The 27,783-nt window shown below is 44.5% G+C and overlaps 1 protein-coding gene across 2 annotated transcripts in view; it reads left to right on the top strand.

Moving 5' to 3' along the window:
* Positions 1–27,783, top strand: part of B4GALNT1 (beta-1,4-N-acetyl-galactosaminyltransferase 1) — a 152,143-nt gene that overhangs the window by 48,266 nt on the left and 76,094 nt on the right. For both annotated transcript variants that reach the window (XM_063427659.1, XM_063427650.1), the window contains one exon: positions 27,533–27,736. In XM_063427659.1, the coding sequence (XP_063283729.1) occupies positions 27,534–27,736 (203 nt within the window). In that variant the 5' untranslated portion in view covers position 27,533. The remainder of the gene's footprint in view (positions 1–27,532; positions 27,737–27,783) is intronic.

Genomic DNA, 27,783 nt, shown 5'->3' with positions numbered 1-27,783 from the left:
ATCGTGTATTGACTGTGAAGACCCAATCTTTGTGAAAGAAGATTGCAACTCCTCTAGATTTGTTCGGGGAATATGCGTGGTATGCGACTGGATATTTTAAAGAACGAATCTGAGGAGGGTTGCGTGTCGCAAAATGAGTCTCCTGAACACATACAATAGCGGCCTCCGCTTTATGCATATCTTTTAATAGCTGCTTACGTTTGTAGGGGCTATTGAGTCCCTTGGCATTAAGAGAAAGGATTTGTAGTGTGTGAGGTGTCATGAAGTCAATTTAAAAGATAGCCGCGTAAGCATTGCGGTATTGAGTATATCGCAATGGGTTCGGTGCCTCTGGTCACATATTGCCGTCGCCAGACCTGGGCTAAGGGTTCTAAAAGGGCGTTGTGGTGTGTTGTACTAGCACCTGTGAGGTGGGGAACATCGAGCCCTAGGAGGCACTTCGGTGGATTGAAAGTCATGAGGTCCATAAGTAGAGGCGGGGGGGGAATGGGAGCAGTAGGGGGAGGGATGCAAGAAAATGTGGGATACAAACAATAACAGTAACAGAAACATAAGTATATACAAAAGGAACCTTGGCCAAGGTTCACACAAACTGCCATCTAAGGGGTAAGAAAGTACATAACCCTAGATGACTTAGGGAGGGTCTACGGGGATCCTCCGGACCATTGTCTCATATATATCGTAATACCGTATTAAACATAGAAGGAACATCTTAATACACTTTATAGAATTATTCTGAGGATTGTAGGATAGTGTGACACGTACAAGCATTATTGATTGCCAACTGGGCAGGTCATGCATGCAATGTATCATAAGGGACGAACTGTGTGAGTTCGCTACAAAGTACTTCAGCGAAAAAGCGCTGCTATAACGGGGGCTAACTCTATTGGGAGCGTGAGTCTCCGCGTCTTATACATAAGCCATTGTTAGTAAATACAGCGTATAAGCAGGATGATGAAGGGTAGGTATTCAGGTTTCGACTGTATGTGCCAACGGTAAGATCCAATATGTCTTATAAGTATAGTGAGTATTACTTTCCCTGTGGGGGAGAGCAAGAAAGGCTGTAATGAAACATATTGAGCCTCATGTGCCATGCGGTCTAAGACGGTGGCAATTTGTAACGTGGGTGATCCCTTGTGTGGGTACAATACGATACAGTCGGCTAAGAGGGTGAGCCTCTGGAGGCGAAACATAGCATCCTAACCGGCATTAAATGTGTCTAGAGGTGAAAGTCACCGGTGGAATTGCATTAAGTATGCATGTGACACAGCATGGTATACAAATGTACAGTATGAATGGAGTAGAGAGCGGTTATTAAAGGATTGGGGTAGGAAATTGCTCAGCCGAGTGTTAACACTGAGCCAAGCATCCACCAATATACTGCTGAGTGCCCACTACTCACTGAACACAGGGGGGCTCTGGGTATAATCTCACCACGGTATAGATGAAAGTAGGGCCATTTTGCCTGTGCCGCCTATATTATGAGCATATGTCTCTAATTGTGTGGAATTATCACATATTACACAAACCCTACTATAAACTAAGCCTCCGGGACATAAAGTTACTGCACGTCGGTGACACCGTGGCTCAAACATAAAAGTAATGTAACCGAAAGATGGGACAGGCATAAAGGGAAATTCTCTACATACTAACATATACATAGGATATGTGGTTCCGATTAGTCATTTACAAACACAAAGCAATAATATTAGCGGTGTACATGACAAATTAAACTAGTAGCCCAAATCAAGGTAAACTAAATAGTATAGTCAGCCAATGCTAGGCGGCTCAGAGAGATAGGATCAGAGACCCTGCCACGGCCCGCCACCTATACAAAATACTTATCGAAATGTCCGATGGGTAGAGAAAACATATCCCGAGGAAAATCAAGGATTGCCAGTTGGTGAGGTCGCCATTTGCCATTCCACTTGTAGTCGTCTCGGGGAAGCATTATTTGATGCCGTGTGTTGGTTAGGTGCTCCTGCCCATAGGCCCCAATTGGAAATCAATTTCATTCCTTCAGTCGGATCTGCTACAATATGATTGCGGCCATGGCGCCAAATGAGTTTAGTGGGGTAGCCCCATTTGTACGCTACGTTGTGGTTCCGCACGGTTTTGGTAATCGATACGAATCCTCTTCTTTTCTCCATCGTAGCCGCTGACAAGTCTGCAAAAAGTGCGACCTTTTGATGGGGTTCCGGAATTGATTGAGCTTTCCTCGCTGCTGCCATCAGGGTCTCTTTGTGTGCAAAGTAGTGGAATCTAACTATAACGTCCTTAGGGACATCAGCCGTCAGGCGAGCAGGCCGCGGAAGCCTATGCATACGGTCATAGGCCCAAGCGGAGTCAGGTAGGCCTGGAACCAGGGCTTTGCAGATAGATAGGATATGGGCCGGTAGTGCTTCTCGGGTGATATCGTCCGGTATCCCTCTGAATCGCACATTTTGTCTACGGGATCTATCCTCCATATCAGCAAGCTTGTCTTTCAATATAGAGTTGTCCTCGGACAACTTCTGGACTTTGTCCACCATTTCGTTGTGCGCCACACAAAGCTCGTCGGTCTTATTTTCCAGATGGTTGGTCCTGTCGCCAATATTAGATATTTCTTTCCTTAAGTCACCGTCTATTTTGTGAAAGTCGGCGGTTATCGTGGCCCTTAACTCCTGTAGCATTCTATGAAGGCTGCGCTCAGTAACTGGCGTGTCGGAGTATTTTGCCGAGCCGGATTCATGATCAGATAGTCCATCGGACAAATTAGACATATCGTCGCCATCTTGGATTTCTTTCCGGCGCTCTGATTTTTTCGATTTCGGCATGTCGGACAGCTTCAGCTGCTTGGGCATGATATGCTTCAGTGGCACTTCGGGAATGGTAAGTTAATCGATATATAGTCGATCAGTTGCTAAACGCTGTGTAAATAGTCGCTCGTGGTCGGGTTGGCGGCGGTGCTCCTATTCCATGCGACTCTCACCGGAAGTCAGGCACGCCCCCGTTTTTTTACTTTTTTTATGTGTAAACTTACACTTTTTTTCATTTAATTTTCTTTTATTGATTTTATATCTCAGAGAGATAAACAAAGAGATAAACAAACGCATATTGGTTACAGAAGAAAAAAAAGTGATGTTTAGAACAAGCATACAGTATGTACGTTATCTTAGATGTAACACTTTCCAAAATTGCAATACAATGATGCTATAATACCAGACAATGCAAAGCAGTATACAGTCTGCAATGGGTGCGACAAGGGATAACTCAAGTGACAGCGCACTTCTGTCTTCAAGTCTTCTTATTGTGCTAGACAAGAGTCTAAACATGTGTATAGAACTGGGGGGGGGGGAGGAGATAACTCAGGATGGTTGGGGGAGGGGGGAAGGGGGGTTGTTCTCGTCATTGTGTGCCGTATTCTTGGAAGATAATGCGTGCTTGATTAGATATGCGTGGCTAGATATGTGTGTTGTGTGTTGTCCAAGATATGCGTGTTTCTTAAAAATAAACAGGTTCTAGGTATAAGAGGAGGCATGGGCTTTTTGGGAGAGGCTTGTCACACCCCTGTATGGTCGACTTGATTCCCACAGTCTCCAAGCCTCTTTCCAGAATGGTTTGGGGGGTCTAGTCAGTCTGGCCATGGTTTCATATGACTTGGTGGACTGTAGTGTTTGTATACATAGATCAATGTTTGGGGGGATGTCAGAGAGCCAGGCTTTGCTGATTGTAGAGAGAGCTGAAATCATGATATGATAAGAGAGGTATTTTTTAGTTTTTGGTATATCAGTGGGGAAAAGTTGCAGTAAATAAGTCTCCGGACGCAATGGTATTTTTACCCCTGCTGAGCCCTGTATTAGTTGCCTCACTTCATCCCAGAACTGAGTTATCTTGTGGCACGTCCACCATATGTGGTACATAGTTCCCAGTGCAGCTTTACTCCAACACAAATTTGATTTGTTAGGGTCCATATGTTTGAGCCGTGTAGGCACCATATATCACCAGTAGAGAACCTTTCTGGTTAATTCTATATGTGTAGCGCATAGGGTGAGTGTCTTGTTTGCCAGGAAAATTTTTGACCATTGTGTGTGGTCTAATGTTTCTTGGAAGTCCGATTCCCATGCCCTAACACATGGGGGTTTCCCTATGCGGGGTTGTTTTGTAAGTAGAGTGTACAATGAGGAGATCGTTTTTTGGGGGGTTCTGCTTTTGAGTGCAAAGTTCTAGGATTTGTGTTATGTGGGAGTTCGTTGCTCTATCCTTTTCAGCCGCCATTGTGGGTATTTGCTTTGTGAGCCAAGATCTTATTTGGAGATAAGAGAGGAAGGCAGAGTTGGACAGACCAAATGTAGTTTGAAGATATTGGAACGAGTGTACAGTTTGTTCGTCTAATAATTGTTGGATTTGGGAAATCCCGCATGCGGTCCAGAGTGCCGCGGAGAAGGTGGGAAGTAGAGGCGCAATTGCAGTTAGGGGGGTTGTCGGTGTTATAGAATTTTTTTCCTTGGTTTGTTTTTGGAGTGCATCCCATGTCGAGAGAGTTAGGGATGTGGTAGGTAGTATCTGGTCGTATATGGGTCTGAGATGGTGCGGGAGCCAGGTAAGTTCTGTGAGTGCATGACCGTCTGTGAATGAAGCTTCGATATTGAGCCATGTTGGTTGGGTTGCAAGGTGATGTGCTGAGATTAATGGGCTCAATTGCGACGCCATGTAATACTTGGCTATGTTGGGTACTCCCAGCCCCCCCTCCCTGAACGGTCTGTGTAGAATTTCAGCCGCCACCCTAGGTTGTTTATAGTTCCAGATGTAGTCGCTAAATGTTTTTTGTATAGTTTTCAGATAAAGTGGTGGGAGTGCGATGGGTAGGGTGCGGAATAGATCCTGTAGTTTGGGAAGAAGAATCATTTTTATGGCTGCTATGCGGCCGAGCCAGGATACATACTTTCCTTTCCAGGTAGATAATCTTTGTGCAATTTCTTTGGCTATTACTACATAATTGGCTTAAAAGAGGAGTTTTGGATCGGTTGGGAAGTCTATACCTAGAAAAGTGAGGCTGTTATTGTCCCATTGGTAGGCATACGTGTTTTTTAAAGTGCGTAATGTTTTATCCGGTAAATAGAGGTGCATTACTTTTGTCTTGGTTATGTTCAATTTATAATATGAGCAGGCACTATATGCTGTTCGGTGGGTTTTGATATGTAGTAGTGACACGTGTGGATTTGTGAATGTTAGCATGATGTCATCTGCAAACATTGTAATCTTGTGTTCGGTTTTCCCTATCTTGATTCCTTGTATACGTGGGTCGTTCCGTATTAGATGTGCTAAGGGCTCTAGGGCCAAAACGTAAAGGAGGGGGGATAGGGGACAACCTTGCCTAGTCCCATTTGTGATTTGAAATTGCGTGGACTGAAACCCGCTGTTTGCTACTTTGGCGCACGGAGCGGAGTACAATGCTGATATTAGAGACATGAACCTCGGGGGGAAATGAAATTTTGTGAGGACAGCAGCAAGGAAGCCCCAGTGCAGTCTGTCAAAGGCTTTTTCAGCATCCAGTGACAGAAATGCACTGGGCCTCCTCCCTCTTCACGCGGTGTGCAGGAGATTGAGTAATTTCCTTGTGCCGTCCTCTCCCTGCCTGCCCGTGATAAACCCCACTTGATCTTCATGTATCAGAGAGGGGAGCATATGTGATACCCGATTTGCATAGATCTTTGCTAGAAGTTTCGTGTCTGTGTTTAGCAGGGATATGGGTCTCATGTTTTGTGTTATAGTTGGGGGTTTGCCTGGTTTTGGTATTGTTGCAATATGGGCCAGGAGCATTTCTGGTGGCATAGTACCTGTGTCTATGATTTGATTCAATGTCCTGAGTAGGTACGGGCCTAAGGTGTCGGAATATGCTTTATAGTAGGTGTTCGTGAACCCATCAGGGCCCGGCGATTTCCCCGACGGGAGGGCCATGATAGCGTCTGTAAGTTCTGTGAGTGTAATTTCGGCTTGTAGAGCGTCTCGCTGACTTGTGTTCAGCGTGGGGAGAGTGGATTGCAACAGGAATGATTGTATTTCTTGGTTTGTCGGTTGATGCGTATTAGAGTCATTTTTGAGATTGTACAGTGATGTGTAATACATTGCCATGTTGTTATTTATTTCTTCTGGATCAAAGATTTTTGTGCCATCTGGCAGGTTGAGATATGGGATTTTAGACTGGCTTTGTTTGTGTAGCAGGAGAGAAGCTAAGGCTTTGCTCGCTTTGTTACCCTGACAGTATGTGTGGGTACGGAGTCTTTGTAGTGTGGATGTTGTTTTGGCCAGTAAATATTCATTAAGTTTCTTGGTGGTGTGCGATATAGCGATTAGTCCCGTCTCTGTTGGGTTGAGCAGTTGTTCGTTGGTCTGGTCTCGTAGTGTTTTTAGGAGTGCATTGTATTCGTGATGTGCTGTCCGCTTGATGTAGGCTGCTTTACTTATAGCTAGGCCTCTGAGAACCGCCTTATGTGCTTGCCATACTGTCGCGGGGGAGATGTCTGGAGTGTCATTCATGTTAAAGTATGCAGTGAGTTCTGACTGTAGCGTCGTTTTAAAGTCCTGGTTGTTTAGTAAGTAGTCAGGGAGGCGCCACGGGGTCTTACCTCTGTGCGGGAAGGTGTCTGTTAGTATTAGGTCGATTGGGGTGTGGTCCGTCCAGATTATGTCACCTATGTGACATTCCTTGATAGAGGGTAGAAGTGTTCGGGCTACTAGTGCGTAGTCTATTCTCGAATGTGTCTTGTGCATGGGGGAAAAGTAGGTGTATTCGTGGTCATTGGGGTGCGTAGTTCTCCAAGCATCATATATGTCGTATTCCATGAGTAGTTTTGTGAGCGCTTTGCATGTGGATGTGTGTCTACGGGTTTCTGGAGGTACCGTCGTGTCTAGTTGGGGGTGTAGTATATGGTTTAGGTCACCACACATGATCAAGTAGGGCAATTGTGGCGACGGTATCTTGGAGAGCACATGGTGAAGGAAATTGCGTTGATTCGAGTTCGTACTATAAATTGTAACAAGTGTACGTCTTATTATTGATAGTGCAATGTAAAATGATGTATCTTCCCCGCTTATCTGTTTTGATTTGTAAGAGTTCGAATGTGAGGGAGTGATGTAAAAGTATGGATACCCCTCGTGACTTGGATGAATGGGATGAATGGTATTGGGTTGGGTAGTCCCTGAGTGCGAATTCAGGTGTACGGTCCTGTACAAAATGTGTCTCTTGAATGCATATGATATCTATCTTTTTTTATATTTTTTTTCGCTGATTCCAGTAGGACCCGCCTTTTGTGCGGCGTATTTAGTCCGCGAGCATTAATGGAGCGTATTTTTATGAATTTTTAAGGTAAGGAATCATGCTTTTGGAGATCTTGGTGTTGGTAGCAGGTGTATATAATCAGCCTTTAATGACGAGTAATGTAACTGTGAGGGGGTTTAGAACTTTGTTAGGGGATGTTAGGTTGGGTGTAAACATAGGGGTCAGATATGTACAAGATTCCCCGATAGGGGATATGGTGCATGGGTGGTGCACCATGGGGTTAGGAATGGTCAGTTCCAGTGCATGTGGATATTGGGCTGTGATTTCCGTCTGAACAGAAAGAGTTACATATAACAACATGTAACAGGTAATGTCCGTAATGCAATGGTTCGTGGAAGTATAGCTTGTGTCAGCAATCGGTCGGTTAGGGAGTTATACCGCTAATCTAGGTTTCAGTGACTACCCAAAACCTCCCCTCTCGTTTTCCCGTATCTTGCCAGAGTGCGGTCATGTCAGCGCTACCCCAGTCTGCCCCAAGCGGAAGAAGGTAGGCCAAGGCCCCCGCTCTCCAGTCTCCCCTCTCCCCCCCTCCGTTTCAACGAAATAATCCATAATCAGATGGAATTCTCTCGTCTTCACGCTGTGATCCCCTGCTTCGGAACGGGACAGTAGAGTTCAGATAACCTATCAGACATTTGCTCTTTCTTGGTCAATACACATTCAATATACAATATACAATATACAGTAAGGCACACAGTGTTTATTGAACAGCGAGGTTGGTGTGCGCTGGAAGGCTCACAACTCAGAGCCGCATCCGGCTTGAGCGCGGACGCGTTGGCGCCACCTCATTCCGCCACAAGCGGAAGAAGGTAGGCCAAGGCCCCCGCACCCCAGTCCCCCCCTTTCCCGTCCCAAGGTAGTTGGAGCCCATATCAGGTGTAACCTGTTTTTCTCCTAACTGTGCGTCCCTGTCTCGCGACAGGACAGGAGAGCCCAGGTATCATATCGAACATTTGCTGTCGTTATAACAGTACACCTACAACCTACAATGAGACATGCTGTATTTGTGGAGCAATGAGATAGGTGGGCGTTTGAAGGCTCCCAACTCAGAGACGTACCTGGCTAGAGTGTGGTCACGTTGGCGCTACCCCAGACCGCCACAAGCGGGGGAAGGTAGGCCAAGGTGTCACGCTCTCCGTCCTCCGCCCCCTCCCCCCCGTCTCAAACTATTTAAGCCCATATCAGATGCGGTCTATCCATCTCTAAACATTGCATTTCTGCCCCTCAAAGGGACAGGAGAGCCTAGACAACACACCAGACATTTGCCCTCGCTAGATCAATACCCATTCAATATGCAGTAATACGTGTTGTATTTGCAGAGCAGTGAGGAAGGTGGGGGTCTGAAGGGTTCACAGCTCAGATACAACAGCCAAGCCAGGAGGCTTGTAGTGGATTCCTCGACAGCAGGGTTGCTTAGTTGAGGCGGTATAGTCCCGCTCCATCAGAGCATGGCAACTCCCCTGTAATTGAACTCAGTCAGATGTGCAGCGAGTTTGCAGATAATACAGTAGGGGGGAGCGTCATTTGTTAAAGAGTTCAAATGGTCTGGAGGCCCAGGCGGCATTTGAAGGTGCTGTGAGCTATCAGGCTCAGAGTATTTGCGGGTTTTCTCCCAGAATCAGCGTCCGATTTTAACGTTTGTAGGGTGACTTCATCCACTCTAGACGGAGTCTCTCCACTCATGCGTTGTCTGCTTCAGTACTATCCGGCACGTTGATGCCCCAAGCTTTTAATTTCCTGAGCCCGTCATCCGGTGTCAAGATCGCTTTGAAATTACCATCTTTGTACGCCAGTAACTTGGTGGGGAATCCCCATCTGTATCTTATGCCATTTGTACGGAGAGCGTCGGTAATTGGAGCAAAGTCCTTCCTTCGTCGAAGCGTGGTTGCTGACAGGTCAGCGAACAGTTGAACTGTGGGGAAGTCGTCATGCGGTTTGTTTTTATTCCTACTTTCACGGAGTATGTGCTCCTTAATGTGGAAATAGTGGATGCGGGCGAGGGACCCGGTGTGCTCGATCCACTAAGAGCATATCAGATGGCACCTCAGGGCCATAGGCCCGAAGCAGCCTTCTGACATAGGCTGGTAGCTCCGCTTGTGTCACTGATTCTGGCACACCTCTCAGCCGGAGGTTGTTTCGCCTCGAGCGGTCTTCTAGATCTGCCAGCTTTTGCTCCATAAGCTGAATTTGATCTTCCATACTTTCGGCATGATCAGCCAGATCATTGTGGGCCGTCGCGATGTCGTCCATTTTGGATTCCACATGTGCCGTTCTGCGGCCTAGCTCCTGGACATCCTTTCGGAGGGAGTCCATGGAGTGTTGCCAAGCGGTGATGAGCTTGTGCGATAGTTCGTCCAACGCTTTTGTGAGGTGGCTTGGGGTGAGCATATCATCTTTGCTCAGAGTAGTCGGCGAGAGATCGCTTTTTCCCGCGTCTTCTCCACCATCTTGTATGGCCGTCCGGCAGTCATTCCCGAGTTGATCGGGTTTTTGGCCGAAGAAATTTAGTTTTTCTGCTTTAGAGGCCGTCTTACTTGCCTTGGGTTGTGACATCTTGCTATTTTGAGTTTTGCACTCCTTCTGTGTGCTAGGATGGCGCTGGATTGTTAGCCCAGATGCCGGAGCTCAAGGATTAAGCATCCATCTTGTCCGGCGGTTAGCCACGCCCCCCCCTAAACTTACACTTTTAATATGTGTCTCTGTGTAAGAAAGTATGTTCTGTCCCATTAAATATTAGAACTGCAATTTGCCTTCTTATCCCCCTCTGCTGTTGCTAGGGGAAGTAAAAATAAAATATGTCTGTCTCAATGTTCCTGGGTTTACATGCAACAGGAAAGAGTGCAACAATCATAGCCGCACACCTACTTTACTTGGTGCTTTTCAGATTAGCTACTCTATGTTTGAAGAACACATCATCAAACCCTAACCATTTTGATTAAACCTAAATTTAAAAAAAATGTATTGAAATTAAATCAATGTGCTCAGTGACATCTGTCTGTGCGTGAATGGATATGTGTATAGATACATAAATACATATAAAATATTTAAATATTTATAAAAATACAATATTCTGCAATATAATCAACTACTTGTCAGAACGTAGATAATTACACTCAAATGGCAGACAGTTAATTTTTAATTTTCTGCAAAGAATATAGAATGTTTTCATATATTTTGTTCTCATTAGGTTGATGGATGTTTTATGGGAATTTTGACTTGCTATATCTGGAAAAAGATATGACCATATGTATGCTTAATATCTGCCCTCTCTTTGGAGATAAAATAATCTTTGTTTTGAACTGACTGAGGGAAGCCAAGAGTCACACACACTGAGTGAAGGACTTTTAGTGTCGTATCTGGATGTAGCTAAATTTCTCTAATTTGTCTCATCTCATTTCCCTCTAGATGTATGCATCTTTTATATACACCCACCTCCCTTTTTGCAAAAATGGGCTTAAGTGGAACCATAGTCCTCAAAAAAAAAAATGTGGTGACTAGTAACATTGATTAATCGTGTCACTGCAGATGTTTGTGTAACACACTTCGCATTTCTAACTTTCTAAAACTGCTTAAAAGTGTGAATTTCTTACAAATATCTGTATGTTACTGTAATATAATTTGTGTGCGAAGAACTGTATATAATGTGCATATGAGGGCTTGTATACAATATGAGTATATTAACTTTTGCATAATGGATTTAGAAAATGCTTGGTGAGTGACTGGCGATGAGAGACTCATGCGGGTGAGTTGGTTGGTAAGTGTAAGCGACCCGCTGGGTATGTGGGGTATGTATGTGTGAACGGGAAGTAGATGATGGGTAAGATGTGTCAGGTGGACAGGTGACAGTGTACATCTAACTAAATAGGGGCTGGTGAGAAGCATAGAATGTGTTTACATTTTAGTCACATTACAATCTATATTGGATTGTAGCTTCGGGCGCTCCCGGGGGTCAAGATCTTTCCCCCTCCAGGAAAGGCATGGGCTCTGAGTGATGTGATCTGCCATTGGTGCTTAATCTTTTGCGCTTGTGGTTGCTTTAACGGGGCAGCGCCACGTGAGGTTTGCTGCTCACGGAGGTAGGGAGCCATGGTGTAGGGCACTTGTGAGTCTGGTGCGCCTTGGACGGCTCCCAGTTGCTTCGACTTTGGAGCCTGAGGAGTATTCTGCCGCGGTCGCATGCTGAGGCGATGCCAGAACTCCTGGCAGAGTGCCTCGAACCTGGCATCAAATGATTCCCTCGATTGCTGTACGTCAGGGCTCGGTCTGCTGTGCAGAGTTGTCACTGCTGCGGCCATCTTGGCTTTGCCACGCAGCGTTAAAGCTCCGTTAGTGCTCATCGGATGTTAGATCTGTATTCCCAGTGGGGACCGGGATAACCCCCACCGGTCCAAAGGGAGGGGGAAACGGGGCTCCTGAGGTGAGGCACTATGTGGCAGGCACCGCCCGAGGAGATCGTCCGCCTCTCGTCCCGGTCAGCGCCCGCTCAGGTAGGCCTCAGATTAGATTGCGGGCGTTGCTCATCCCGGAGTGCAGTCCAGTTCAGACAGCTTGCTCTTGGCTTAGTAGGTAGTCAGCTTGGAGCTTATAAGCCCTATTAGCAGTAATTTTAGCTTAAAATTGCTTGAGTTTAGCTCAATTTAGCAGGAGCTAGGGAGAAACACGTCCAGCAGGCTTGGACATCAGGCCCTGCCCCCCGTGTGTGCTACACCTTGTGCATCTTCCTTAGCAAGCACCTAAAACATCTCTACTATAGGAACTGACCCTCATGAGTTTATTTGTCAAATCTGACTGGAGACTCATGGCTACATTCTATTTCAAGAGATATGCAATACTTTGGTAAATGAATAGCAATTTCCCCATAGATATCAAAAGATGTACTAATTATAATGGAATCCCACTCTGGGCAAGGGTGTGAAAATTAATTGAAAATCCACAAAAAGTGGTGGAATGAAAAAGGGTGTGAGTGAAGATAAATATAGATGCATTCACCTCTGTGGGAGAATACACTTTTTAAGCATATAAGTCATCTTTTGTCTTGTTTAGAACTGCACCCATGTAATTTTCCTTCATATACTGGAGAAAAGAGCTATGTCATGTTAGCCTATAAACATGTATTGTATACAAAGCCACTGTTGGTAATCTTTGTGTTTTTTCTGTATGTCTCTGAGCAATATATAATTATTGTCCTGAATATGTCTCCTGATTCTTGATCCCTAAATTAGACAGCACTTGGACATATAAACAGGCACACCGAAAGCTAATAAATTTGACATTTCTTGAAATATTTTTTCCACAAATTATCTGATGAAGATATTGCTCAGTGATGTAACCACTATTGCAGGGGTCCCAGCTGCGACCAGGCTCGTAACTCCAGGGAGTCCGGCTGCACTGTCAACCCATGTGACCTTGGGTCGCCAATCGCCATGACTACAGGGCCGGCGCATTCGCTAGGTGTCTGAATGGAGGAATAGGACACATGGAGGGGCTAAGGGGTAGAATAGGGGAATAAGACACATGGAGGGGGTGGGGAGGCAGAATGGGGGAATAAGAGACATGGAGGGGCTGGTTGGTAGAATTGGGGAATAAGACACATGGAGGGGCTGGGGGTAGAAAGGAGGAATAAGACACATGGAGGGGCTGGAGAGGCAGAATGGTAGAATAAGACACATGGAGGGGCTTGAGGGTTGAATAGGGGAATAAGACACATGGAGGGGCTGTGGGGTAGAAGGGGGGAATAAGACACATGGAAGGGATAGGGTGGTAGAATGGGGGAATAAGACACATGTAGGAGATAGGGTGGTAGAATAGGGGAATAAGACACATGGAAGGACTGGATAGAATGGGCGAATAAGACACATGGAGGGGCTGAGGTTAGAATAGGGGAATAAGACACATGGAGGGACTGGGGTAGATGGGGGAATAAGACACATTGAGGGGCTCAGGGGTAGAATGGGGGAGTAGGGCATATGGAGGAGTATGGACTGTTAGCCTGAGTTTATTCAGCACATAGTGAATGTATCTAATTATGTGCTTGTGCCATACACCCCAACATTGGCATATCATATAGCAGGACATTGGTGGGGTAAAAGGAGGTAGGTCAGTGAGATTAGTCAAGTCTCTGGCTCTACCAAAAGGAGGGTGGATTCCCCAGAAGAATAAGCAGATCAGCCTTTCATAAATGCATGCCAAGCACTCTTCCTGCACTCTCTGCATGGTCCTAATGCCCTGAGTGTAGCCTGTGAGTGTCTAATGATGCACTCAGGTACTTGGTGTCTCATGTTTGGGGATGGACGGACAGAGCTAAAAAAACAAGGACTGTATCGTCAAAATCAGGATGTTGTACTGTGCTAATTGGGAAGGTTTCCCTGGCGTCCCCAGATGCAGGATACCAAGCAAAGGAATAACTTGGGACAAAAGGATAGGAACCCAAATTTAGGATGGGCCTGCCAAACTCAGGATAGTTGGGGGATATGACTATAGATGATATGCACCATAACCAATACAAAATGATATACTGGATATTGCGCTTAAAGTGCCCTTTTAAACAGGAGACTCTAATTTACACTTATGCTTGGTAGAGTAGTCTGTATTTAAAAGAGGGTTTCAACTGTGGAATAATGGAGAAACTTATCCTTGACTTTGAATCTTGGAGAACCTGAATTATATATAAAAAAAAAAAAAACACACATTTCAATGCACAATAGAATGGCACAACTCTTAGTCATACAGAATGGCTGTTAATACTATTGCAGAATTTTCTTGGTGCAATAAAGTGTGAAAAAAATGTCTCAAGTACATACAAGTTAGTCTCATCTTATGAATTGTGTGAGGGATTTATCTTCACGGTAGTGGTGTCACATTCTGCAGTACTGTAGAAATAAGAGGTTGATTACCAGTCTTAATAACCACAATTTGATTTTCACATGGTAACAAAAATCGGAAAGACTTATTGTAAATGATAAGATATTAGTAATGTTAAATCTATAAAATTCAGTATTTTAAGGGAAAACACAAAAAGTCATTTTTATTTTATATTACAGCAGCCAAAATGTCAACTATTTCCAGTTTCGAAATTTTTTGTTCCTTTGCTACATTTTGGTATGTGTGAGGTCCTGGTACGTTTTCATTCCCATTGTACAGCGCTATGGAATTTGCTGGTGCTATATAAATAATAAAATAATAATAATAATTCCCCCTGATGTTACTTGGTTCTCCATTTCCTTTGCAAGTGAGGTATTGGGAACTCTCAGTGCGCAGACAACAATTTGTGATTTTCCCCTTATAATAATAATAATTATTATTATTATATTTATATAGCGCCAACAAATTCCGTAGCGCTTTACAATGACTGGTCTAAAAAACATGTAATTGTAACCAGACAAGTTTGACGCACAGAAACAGTGTGGTTGAGTGCCCTGCTCAATGAGCTTACATGCTAAAGGGAGTGGAGTAAACTGACACAAAGGTAAGGGAAGTATTAGGGAAGAAGATTGGTAGAATAGTATTCAATAAAGACTCAGTGTGTTTTTTTTTTTTTTTTTGGAGCCATTAACAGTTTCATTGATAAGCTTTTGTGAAAAAGTGAGTTTTTAATGATTGGAGACTGGGTGAGCATCAAACGGAAAAGAAAAGAGAGTTCCACAGGAATTGTGCAGCCCTAGAGAAGTCTTGAATGCGACCATTAGAGGTGGCAGTACAAACAAAGGATAGACGCGGGTCTTCGTCAGAGCGTAAGGGCTTAGATGGGACATACTTGTGCATTAGGGAGGATAGATAGGTGGGAGCAGCATTATGTAGAGATTTGAAAGTAAGAACCAGAATTTTATATTGAGCCTGTTGGGGATAAAATCAGCCCGGGCCCTTTGTGGATGATGGATATTTGCCAACTCATTCAGAGCTCTGGAAATTGGAAATGAATAGCAGAGACGTGTTCAATAACCAATTCAAATTTTATTATACGTCAGTTATATTTATACCCCATTTTCATAGCAGGATGGGAGAGGGAAAAATGAGCATTAATGACATAGATTGTTTTTCACAAGTTATAAACAGCTGTTTCTATCTTTTGTTATATAACAGATATTTACAAATACCAAAATCTTGGACAATTAACAAGAACATTTCGATATCAGTACTTTTCCGGTAACTAGGATTTTAGATAAATTGTATCTCCGAGAATCTGAGATACAATTCCAAATGTATTCTTGGTTCAAATTAACCCTTATATGAACAGCTAGGATAGATAGCGAAATGGATATTCATATCTACAGAGCCCTATATCTTACAGGAAGCCAATGTAGGGACTGACAGAGGGGTGAGGTATGGGAGGTGCGGGCGGCAGGAAGATGAGCCTCGCCGCCGTATTCATTATAGACTACAATGGGATGTACTGGGAAGTTTGGGCAACTAAAAAAAACAAAAAACAATTCAAATGTTTTCTTTATATTTTAAATCTTTTACTGTTTTACCTTTTAAGATTTTGCTATGAAAAAGTATACATACATGTAACCAACTAAGCAGGTATGTTGGACCGATCAAAAGACAACAGTTTGTTTCTTTCTTCACACATAACTATAGCTCATCAGGCTCTTTATAATAGTTAGAGTGACTTGTGCAAACAATTTGCAAAATTTATGCTAAAATAACCAAGTTAAATAAAAAGTAATTCACTAATATTTACTCATTGAATCGTGTACACCACATGACATTTAAACAAAGAAGGTTTGTGTAATCTTTAGTATGTGTCATGGTTTAAGTATTTGTGTAAATATAATTGTGCAATTTCTGTTGAAAATTATTCAGTTCTATGTATTAAAACGTTTATGTGGTCACTTATTGTTATGGTTGTATTGTTATGTGAAACTCTTACTGTTATTATTTTATTATTATGTTAAGCCAGTGGTGGAACCAAGGTAGAGATGGCCCTGCAGGATTTTCTTAGGCCCCTCCATCACAAGAAAGGCCAACAGGTAGATCCATATCTGTTGTAGAACTCCCACAATGCTTTGCCAGCTGAGGATCTACCATTTGCCCTATCCACATACAGATACACAGACGCACAGATAAACACACATGAAGATACACATACACACACTAACACACATACAGTTAAACAACACAAATGCAGATACACAGACACACAGATACACAGAATAACACAGATAGATATACACACACAGTGACACTCATGCTGATACACAGATACACAGATACAATGACACTCATACAGATACAAGCACAGATACACATGCAGATACACAGACACACAGAGGCGCATACTGACACACATTCATATACACAGAAACACACTAACACACATACAGATATGCAGAAGAACAGATACACACTGACAACCATCAGTGGTGTATTTAGGATTTGTGCTGCCCTAGGCATGAAGGTGCTCAGACCCCCCCCCCCATAAGTGACATTTTCCCCACCCCTTCCTGTCAAGGCCGCACTTTGACTGACAGACGCACACTCACTGACAGAGGAATACACTCATTGACAGACACACACTCTCATATACACTGACAAACAATGACATACACACACACTCACTGATTTGACACACTGATAGACAGACACACACTATTACTCTGACACACACTTACAGACGCTCACTCTCACTGAGAGACACATGCACTGACAGATGCACGCACTGACAGACCGACACACACACATATTCACTCACAGACACACACACACTCACTCAGAAACACACATTTACAGACACACATACTAACAGACACACATTCACTTAGACACACATTCACTTAGACACACACACACTTACACACACACACACATTCCCCCCAACATTTACAAATTATTATTTTCATTATTATTAATTATTATTTATTTATTTATTTTTTAAATCCACCCAGCCTCCCTTGGAGAGCTGGAGTGGATTCCTTACCTGGTGGGGTATACCGGTGGGGCTGCTGGGCGGGCAGGGGGCGCACAGGCTGACAGGCTGAGTAGGTGGCGAGAGAGCTTTAATCTTGCTGCTCAGCTCCCTCACGTGCCGTTTAGTGATGCCTGGAGCCAGTCTGAGAAAGAGAGTGGGGAGGGAGGGAGGGAGGGAGGGGGAGAAAGAGAGTGGGGGGGGGGAGGGAGGGAGGGGGAGAAAGAGAGTGGGGAGGGAGGGAGGGGGTGAAAGAGATTGACATCCATCACACACACACACACACACACACACACACATAATCATGCAACCCTTACACACACAAAAACACACAATGCATTCTTTACAGACACTCAATGCACCCCTTACAGATGCACACACTGCATCCCGTACATACACAGAAACACACCTTGCAGCCCTTACACATACAAACACAGATTCACACAATGCATTCCCTACACACATATCAGGACATCCCCTACACACTCCACCCCCTGTGAACAAACTCATTGGTGGAACATGAAGGTGGACCCTGAGCTGTGTAAAGGGCCCCCCAAAAAGGGAGCTGCTTCCCGTTCTCCCAGAACATTGATTTTTGTGACCACAGTTACAAACAGCCTCCAGAGAGATCCTGTTCTACACCAGACCAGTGGTGCCAGACTGCAGCTAGAGCTCGTCATCATCCTCATCTGGTTGTAATTAGGCAATCTAGTATATTATTCGTGGCACTAATCTCTAATTTACCTCACATTAAAGAAACACTATAGTCCCCAGAACCACTGCAGCTTAATGTAGTGGTTCTGGTGTCTATAGCCTGTCCCTGTAGGCCTTTTAATGTAAACACGGCGGCACTGCAGCACTGGCGTTAGTTAACATGGCAGATCGTATGGGTGAGGCATTGTGATGTCACATGGGGGGGGGGCGGCAAACTTTACTTTTGCCTAGGGCGTCAAAAATCCTTGCACCGGCCCTGCTGACGACCATGCCGATACACAGACACACACTAACACACATACAGATATACACACACAGATGCATACACTGACGCATGCAGATACAGAGACACACAGAATGACACACAGATACACAGAATGACACACTTTCAGATACACAGAATGACACTCATACAGATACAAACACAGACAAACACAGATACCCAGGGGCACATGCTGACACACATGCAGATACACATACACACAGAAAGACACACATGCAAAAGGTATATATTTTAGCAACCCTCCTGTTTCTTTTTAGCTTCCTTGTGTGCCTGTGCAGACTCAGGTGACCAAGATAATGCAGGTAACCAGTTGATCTGGGAGAATGGACTAAATATATAGACTTATAGGCAGAGACGTAACTAGAAACTACGGGGCCCCGGTGCAAACATTTCCCAGGGCCCCCCCCCCATAGTCTACCCCCTGCTACCCCCCATACATCTATCCTCCCTCTTCCATATGCACCCCCCCCGCCACCTGCCATACATCTATCCTCCCCCACCACACATGCAGACAAACAGATACACATGCAGACACACACAGAGACACACACATACATATACAGAGACACACACCGACACACAAATACACACAGACACACACATACAGGCACACATTCATACAGACACAAATACACAAACACACACATATACAGACACATATACAAAATGCTTTAGTCACCCTACTGTATCCTACCTTTTAGATGCAGGAGGGTGACTTCCTGGGGTCCAGTGGTGGCTCAGGCTGATTTGAGTCAGAGTTCCCCGCGGCTCCCGGTGGTTGCTGGGAGGAAATGAACGGTGCAGTCACTTCCTCTAAGCTATGATGTCATCTCAGGGGGCCCAGTCGAGCTGTTAAAGCGCCGCAGCGCTGACCAGCCCCCTGGAAATTCATTGCCATCTGGTGGCCCTAACAGCAGGGGCCACCCGATGGGTCCCTGCAATGCGGCCCCGGTGGTTATACCGTGTGAGCCAGGGCCGCAACATGTTGTGGCGGGCACCTGATCACAGGGGGCTGCAGGGCTGCGGGGCCCCTTGGAGTGGTGGGCCCAGTCGCAGCTGCAACCCCTAAGACAGCGGTAGTTCCGCCACTGCTTATAGGGAACCATAACCCTAACTGGCCATATTAGACTAAGAAGCAGCTGTTAGTTCCCAAATCCTATCCAGGTGCACTAATAAAAATGGCTCACAAGATCCCACTCTCTGGGCATCTTGGGAGGAAGCGTACCCAAACCACCTGTTATAGGCATTTTTCTGGCCAGGAGTGTCTAAGTAGGTAGCTGACTTTTGCCGATCCTGTGAAACTTGTCAACGGGTTTGTAAACATGGTGATCATTCCCGAATGCCTCTCCATTACGGAACACTTTCATGGTTGGCTGTAGATATTTTCTGCCCTTTTGCCAAACCTAGTCACTCAGGGAAAAGGTATATACTAGCCATGGTAGACTATGATACCTGACATCCTAAATCAGTGGCATTATCAACTATTTCTGCCAAGAAGTTTGAGAATGCACTAGTAAACATTTTTACTCGAGTAGGATTCCCAAGTGAGATCCAGTACAACAGGATATGCGAACCATTAGATTAATGGTAGGAGAATTGTGAAAGATTGTGCTCTTCAGAGGAGACATTGATAGTTTCCCATGTGCTAAAACTTAGGGAAAAGTTAGAAACCTTTATAGAGTTGGTAGAAGAGAACATTCAAGTGGCCTAGAACAAGCAACTAGTCTGGTGTAATAGGAGGGTTAGATATAAAGAATTCTAAGTAGGACAGTGATAGTGAGGAATTTTCTCTGTCAGGAATTTCCCCTTGCCATGGTCTCAATTTGCAACTCTCTGTATTTCTCCTTTTCCCCAAACCATATGGCGAGTAGCCCCAATGGACGATACAAGACAAGGTTCAAAGTGACTTCTGATAACACTTAGTAGTTACTTTATCTCTAATTAATACACAATCTAGGTTTACCAAGGAACTCTGGAAATATACAGTGATGTAGATTTGCTACATAGACAATTTGATTACAAGTATCTCTAAAAGGCGGCGGTTTTCAAAAATGTAAAATCAAGAATTCAAAAATAAAATACAACTTAGAATTAAGAAAGTGTTCTCTTATACTTACCTTGTATGAATTGCCCGCACAATTTTCTCCTGACACATATACACATTTTGTTACAATAGCTATCAATTGATGCAACTTTGTGAATGGTCATCTTAAGGGACCATGTCACCTTTGTTAAAGCAGTGGACTATGCGTGTCTGAATATAATCAATGGATTATTATTTTTTTTAAATCGGGTTGTATCATAAAGTATGATATCTAACTTCCTTATAACAATAGGAAGTGTATTTCAGTGCTATTGCTTAAGAAGTGATAGAGACAATAGTGGTTTTATTTTGTCCCTTGAAGTCATAAGACTTAAACAAGTATGCATATGTGGGAAGGAATGTTGTTACAAAAATTGTACATTCCATGCCAAAAAGAGCACAAACAACTTAAAGGTCAACTAACACCTCAATACTATTAAATATATTATAATATATATATATATATATATATATATATATATATATATATAAAAATAATCTTTTTAACCTATATATATAACCTATTATATATATATATATATACATATATATATATATATATATATATATATATATATATATATATATAATAACCTTTTCATCAAGTATTGATTAGGATTTGTTTCCCCTTATTTATTAAGATTACATCCCACACCCACCCTCTATAGGTGGGGGCACACTAGGTCCTCTCCATTCATATTAATTGTAGTTCCCACCTGCTGTCCATTGGCGGGGGCAGGGAGAGACAGTGGTGCTTGGGGGCATAGGGAAGATTTTTTACCTCCCTTGTACCAATGTGGAGTCATATTGAGTCCCACAGGGTTTTTGAAAAACAACAACTATGTGCCTGCTTGCTACTAAACCAGCCAGCATGCAAAAAGTAAAAAAAATAAAATTTTCAAAGGCATTTACAGATATTATTCAAACTGATATTTATTGGCTCCTGGTAAGTCTTTAGCTGTGGGAATTAAGTTTGTTTGAACTAATAAAAAAAAAAAAGATTTATCGAGAGCCAGTGAACTGTGCATAAATGTTAAGGGCAGGAATGCAATCAAGGCCTTTGAGTGGGAGATAGCCTATGCCATTAATCCTAGTGTGAGACTGCTTAGGTTACAGCTGTGTCAAGCCAAACAAAAATGCAAAGTGTATACTGCACCTCCGGAATATATTTTTGAATAGTAATGTAAATGTAAAAATAGATGTATGCAATATACTATCCAAATTAGTTGTTTTCACAATCAATCAGAAAAAAACACTACAAAATCATCGAAAATGTATGTACATTATACATGCACTCAAAATAGAAATGGCATCACAGTAGTTAAAATGTATCACTTTCCTTATTAGCATCTAAACAAAATAGTAGCAGCTGAAAAAATAGCATAAGCATAATTACTGGCCTGTGATGTGACGGACAAGCAGGATGGGCATATGCCCAAGAGGCTGAACACATTACACATATAAGTCAACAATTCCTTAACAGCTACTTTAATTTTTAAATTCTGTCACTTTTTGTGATTTATTTTCTTTTTTATATCATGTTAAAAACAACGTTATTTTGACCACTGTGATGCTGTTTCTAGTACCAGGATACCTTATGTATATTTATTATAAATGTGCGTAGTGGAATATATTTGTGACATTATTTATTTTTTCGGCTCGTTCAAATTTCCTGGAACAAAAAAAAGATTTGGAACAAGAATCCGACTAACTAAAAAGAAGCCAAGCAGTGTACTGTAAATATAAGAATATATAATGTGATCTACCATTAGGCTCACAGATCAAGTGAGAAAAAGTAACCAATAGAGTGAAAAAGTGGAGGAACAGTAAAAAAAAATAATCTATAGTTAAATATTAAATATATTTTTTTTTCACGTCTCTTTTTTTTCTCTCCTCTGTTGTTCAATTCTCATTTGATGTGTGAATAAAATTAACATTTAGTGATTGTCTCATGTCATCAGTCATCTTTTTCCCACCAATCCTCTCTTTTTTTAGTGTGGAATTCAGAAACAAGAATGAAAATGAACATGCTCAGCCATTGTGCTTTTTATTTGGTTCGTGATTTGGCCAGATTTCTGCTCAATAGTTTAGGAATTTGACCGATTGCCCTACATTTGGATAATTTCAGAAATGAATCTATTAATCTACTGAGCCTATCCAACTAACACCGACTTTGAGTAAGACTGTCATAGTGTGAGACTGGTTAGGTTTCTGCTCTGCCTGGACACTGCTAGTGCCACTTACACCAACTTTGATCAATTGATTTGGAAGAATTATTTTACTGATTTGTTATTTTTTTATATACTATATATATATATATAAAGTGAGGGAAAAAGTTGCCAAAGGTCAGCCTCGAAACCTTAATGACTTGGAGAGGATCTGCAAGGAGGAGTGGGACAAAATCCCTCCTGAGATGTGTGCAAACCTGGTGGCCAACTACAAGAAACCTCTGACCTCTTTGATTGCCAACAAGAGTTTTGCCACCAAGTACTAACTCGAAGGAGTCAAATACTTATTTCACTCATTGACATACAAATCAATTTATAACTTTTTTTAAATGTGTTTTTCTGGATATTTTTTTGTTATTCTGTCTCTCACTGTTAAAATTCACCTACCATTAAAAATTATAGACTGATTGTTTCGTTGTCAGTGAACAAACGTTCAAAATCAGCAGGGGGAGCAAATACTTTTTTCCTCACTATATTTCAGATACCGTGAGATACAGTGTAGCTGGTATTTTTTTAAAACTCTTTGTAGAAAGAAAGCCCTTTTTTTCTGTGTGCAGTCCAATGTGCTGCAGCAACAATAGTAGTATTGTAGGCAGAGTACATTGAAAAATCAGTTTTAAAAGTGTGCTGTGTAAGTGTGCAAGCTCTATGCACACAGTGCACTGTGTGCTGTGCGAATGTGTGAGCACTATCCAGTGCAGTGTGTGCTGTTTAAGTGTGTGAGTCCTATGCAGTGCATTGTGTTCCATCTAAGTGTGCCAGCACTATTCAGTGCACTGTGTGCTGTGTACTTTTATCTAAAAGTCTAAACTCCTCCAGCATGTAAGCTCATTGAGCAGGGCCACCAACCCCTCTTTGCCTGTGTGTCCAACTTGTCTGGTTAAAACTACATGTTTGTTAGTCCACCCACTGTAAAGCAGTGCAGAATTTGTTGGCACTATATAAATAATAACATAATAATAATAATAATAAACACTAATACACAAATACCTATACACACTTATACATGCACATATATTGACACAAATATTGACTACAACAGACATACAGTCACAATGTGTATTTATCTTGCTCGGTGTATTTCTATATGTGTCTTATTAAATGAATTATATATGCATTGTCTACCTGTGTATGTGCCTAAGAGTGTGTGTCTGACAGTGAGTATCCTAATATGTGAATGTATGTTTATGTGAGCATGAGTATGTTTGTGTCTGGGACCGTATGTGTGTTGTAGCTGCTTGCGGTGTTTTGTATATATGGGGGCTGCCTGTGGTCTTTGTGCACTTTGTTTATGGTGAAGCTATGTTTTATAACTTTGTGTGTATGATGATTGTCTTCAGAGGTGACTGTAACAGTGTGAGTAAAGGGATAACTGTGTCAGGATGAGTGTGACAGGGTGAGGGGGTAAATTGAACAGGGTTGGGGGGGGTGAGTGTAAGAATGAGGGTGGGCAAGTGTGACATGGTTGGGGAAGGGGGTGTTACAGGGTGAGGGAAGGTAAGCATGACAGGATTAAATTGTTAATGTGACAGGGTGAATGTGGCATGGTTGGGGAGGTATCACAAGGTTGACTTGTATATGGCATTTTTGTTGTGAGTGTTATGGGGCAAGGGGAGGTGAATGTAACAGCATTACGGGGGTGAGTGTGGCAGAGTGATGGGGTGTGACAGGGTTAGAAGTGTTAATGTTACAGGGTGAGTGTGGCAGGGTTAAGGGTGAGTGCAGCAGTGTTGGGGGTGAGTTTGGCATGGTTGGAGGAGGGAGTGTGACAGGAAGAGGAGTGGGGGCATGACAGTGAGAGAAAAAGTGAATGTAACAGGAGGGGGGCTAATTTGAGTTTAGCAGAGCAAGGGGAGGTGAGTTCGGTTGGAGGGGGTGAGTGTGACAGGATCAGGAGGGGTTAAAGTGAGTGTGGCAGGGTTAAGGGGGTCAGTGGTGTATCCTGGTTTTGTGCTGCCCTAGGCAGGACAAAACTCAGGCGCCCCCCCTCCCGCCCGCGCCACCCCCATCCAACCCTTCCCCCCGCCCGCACCCCCCCCACCCTTCCCCCGCCCCGCCTTCTAAATACACACACACACATTCACTTACAGATACGCATACACTAGCTAACAGAAACACACACTCGCTAACAGAAACACACACACACTTACAGACACACTCACTAACAGACACACACTCACTAGCAGATACACACACACTCACACTAACAGACACACACACACGCACTAACAGACACACACTAACAGACACACACACACACTAACAGACATACACAGACACACTAACAGACATACACAGACACACTAACAGACATTCACACACACACACACACTAACAGACATTCACACACACACACACATTAACAGACATTCACACACACACACACATTAACAGACATTCACACACACACACACTAACAGACACACACACACACACTAACAGACATTCACACACACACAGACACACTAACAGACATTCACACACACACACACTAACAGACAGACATACACAGACACACTAACAGACAGACACACACAGACACACCAACAGACATACACAGACACACTAACAGACAGACACACACACTAACAGACAGACACACACACACACAGACATTCACACACACACACACACACACACACACATATTTAACACATTTTTATTTTAAATTTACCCCCCCCCCCCCAGCCTCCTTACCTTTGGGAATGCTGGGGGGGGGTCCTATTTCTCCCTGGTGGTCCAGTGGCTGCTGGGCAGTGCTGGCGGGCGGCCGGCCGGCCGGCCGGCGAGGGAGCACTTCCTCTGAGCTGTCTGCTCAGCTCCCTCGCGCGCCGCACAGTGAGGCTGGGAGGCGGAGCCGGAATATGACGTCATATTCCAGCTCCCAGCCTCACTGTGCGGCGCGCGAGGGAGCTGAGCAGACAGCTCAGAGCAAGTGCTCCCTCGCCGGCCGCCCGCCCGCCAGCACTGCCCGCCCGCCAGCACTGCCCAGCAGACCGCCCAGACGGCATGTCAGTTAGCCGCAAGGCTAACAAGGCATTTGCCCTGGGCGTTTGGGGGCGGCTTTTTTTGCCGCCCCCTGGAAAATGCCGCCCAAGGCAAATGCCTTGTTTGCCTCGCGGCTAATACGCCCCTGAAGGGGGTGACAGTCTGTGTGGAAGGGTGACTGTGTGGGAGTGTGGTGACAGAATGTGTGGGGAGTGGTGACAGGGTGTGTGGAGGGGGTGAAATTGGGTGACAGAGTGTGGAGGTTGGGTGACAGAGTGTCAAAGCGGGTGGCAGAGTGTGGGAGGGAGGGGGTGACATGTAATAGAGCGTGGGAGGGAGTGACAGAGTGTGAAATGAGATAACAGAGTGTGAAAGGGGTGACAGGTGGCAGAATGTGGAGGGGGAGACAGGTGGAAGTGTGTAGGGAAGGGGTGACAGGTGGCAGAGTGAGGGAGGGAGTGACAGAGTGAGGGAAAAGGGGGTGACAGATGGCAGAGTAGGGGGTGACAAGTGGCAGAGTAAGGGGTGCCAGGTGACAAAGTGAGGGATGGGGTGACAGATGGCAGAGTGTGGAGGTTGCGGATGGCAGAGTGAGGGAAGGTGGGGGTGGCAGAGTGAGGGAAGGATGGGGTGACAGGTGGCAAAGTTACAGAATGACAGGTGGCAGAGTGAGGGAAGGAGGGGGTGACAGGTGGCAGAGTGAGGGAGGGGTGACAGTGGGCAGATTGAGGGAAGAGGGGAGTGACGGGGCAGAGTGAGGGGATGACAGGGTGCAGAGTGAGGGAAGGAGGGGGTTACAGGTGGCTGAGTTAGGGGCTGACAGTGGGCAGAGTGAGTGGTGACAGGGGGCTGAGTGAGGGGTGACAGTGGGCAGATTGAGGGTGTGACAGGGGGCTGAGTGAGGGTGTGACAGGGGGCTAAGTGAGGGGTGACAGGGGACTGAGTAAGGTGGTGACAGGGGACTGAGTGAGGGGATGACAGGTGGCTGAGTAAGGGGGTGTCAGGGGGCTAAGTGAGGGGTGGCAGGAGACTGAGTGAGGGGTGGCAGGAGACTGAGTGAGGAGATGACGGGGCTGTGTAAGGGGGTTACAGGTGATAAGAGGGCTACGTGGGGGGTGACAGAGGGCTGAGTAAGGGGATGACAGGGGCTTAGTAAGGAGGTGACGGGCTGAGTAAGGGGGTGACAGGGGGCAGAGTGAGGTGTGACAGGGGGCAGAGTGAGGTGTGACAGGGGACTGAGTGAGGGGGTGACGGGGGCAGAGTGAGGGGGTGACAGAGGGCTGAGTAAGGGGATGACAGGGGCTTAGTAAGGAGGTGACGGGCTGTGTAAGGGGGTGACAGGGGGCAGAGTGAGGTGTGACAGGGGACTGAGTGAGGGGGTGACGGGGGCAGAGTGAGGGGGTGACAGAGGACTGAGTGAGGGGGTGACAGAGAATTGAGTGTGGGGGTGACAGGGGGCTGAGTAAGGGGGTGATTGGTGGCAATGGGAGGGAAGGTGTACAAATACCTTTTTTTCCCTTGTGGTCCAGTGTCCTGGCTCCCTGGTGGTCCGGTGGGCTTCCTATCCGGTCTGCAACTACGCCAGGTGCAGAGCTGCAGTCCACGTGATAGGAGCCTTGTGATCTCCAGAAGTCAGAGCGTTGCAGTGGTAACCCGTGGCAATGCTCTGATTGGCTGAAAGTCACAAGACACTTCACAATCTGCTGCTCACACTCGGTGGAGACTGCTTGGAGGGGCCTCGCACCCGGTGGCATAATGGGCAAGCCGCCGGGTCTCCTACCTATGTCAGTCTACCTTATGGTGATTTAGGCGGCCGCGAGACCCCAGCCAGCGCGAGGCCTTAGGCGGCTGCCTAAATCACCTAATTAGAGAGCTGTCTCTGCTTGTGGATTATTATTTTGTTTATTTTGTAATATTATAAATTTATGCAAATTGTTCAATTTTTCAAGTACGACAATGTCGCCTTTGTTAAAAGCTATAACAGATTATTAACAGTCTGCTTATTTTTCAGGATGCGTATTACCCGAAAACAGTGCCTTTTTATAGTGACGGTGTTGTCATTGTCTTTTATCTGCATTCATTTATTGACCAAATCGGGCAAGGTTGTAGATGTCTGGAATAGAGAAGCTCTTGAGGATTTGCTAGATAACACACTATTACAACCTGCGCAGAAGTTTGCTCATATACCAGTGAAGTGGAAAGATGATATTTTACAGTACGTATCTTTATTAATTCATTGATGTTTAAAATGTACCTGCCTTA

Source organism: Pelobates fuscus, chromosome 1 (assembly GCF_036172605.1).
Source record: "Pelobates fuscus isolate aPelFus1 chromosome 1, aPelFus1.pri, whole genome shotgun sequence".
In the NCBI taxonomy this organism is placed as follows: domain Eukaryota; kingdom Metazoa; phylum Chordata; class Amphibia; order Anura; family Pelobatidae; genus Pelobates; species Pelobates fuscus.
The sequence above is the reverse complement of the archived record's forward strand: the minus strand, read 5'-3'. Positions and strand labels throughout refer to the sequence as shown.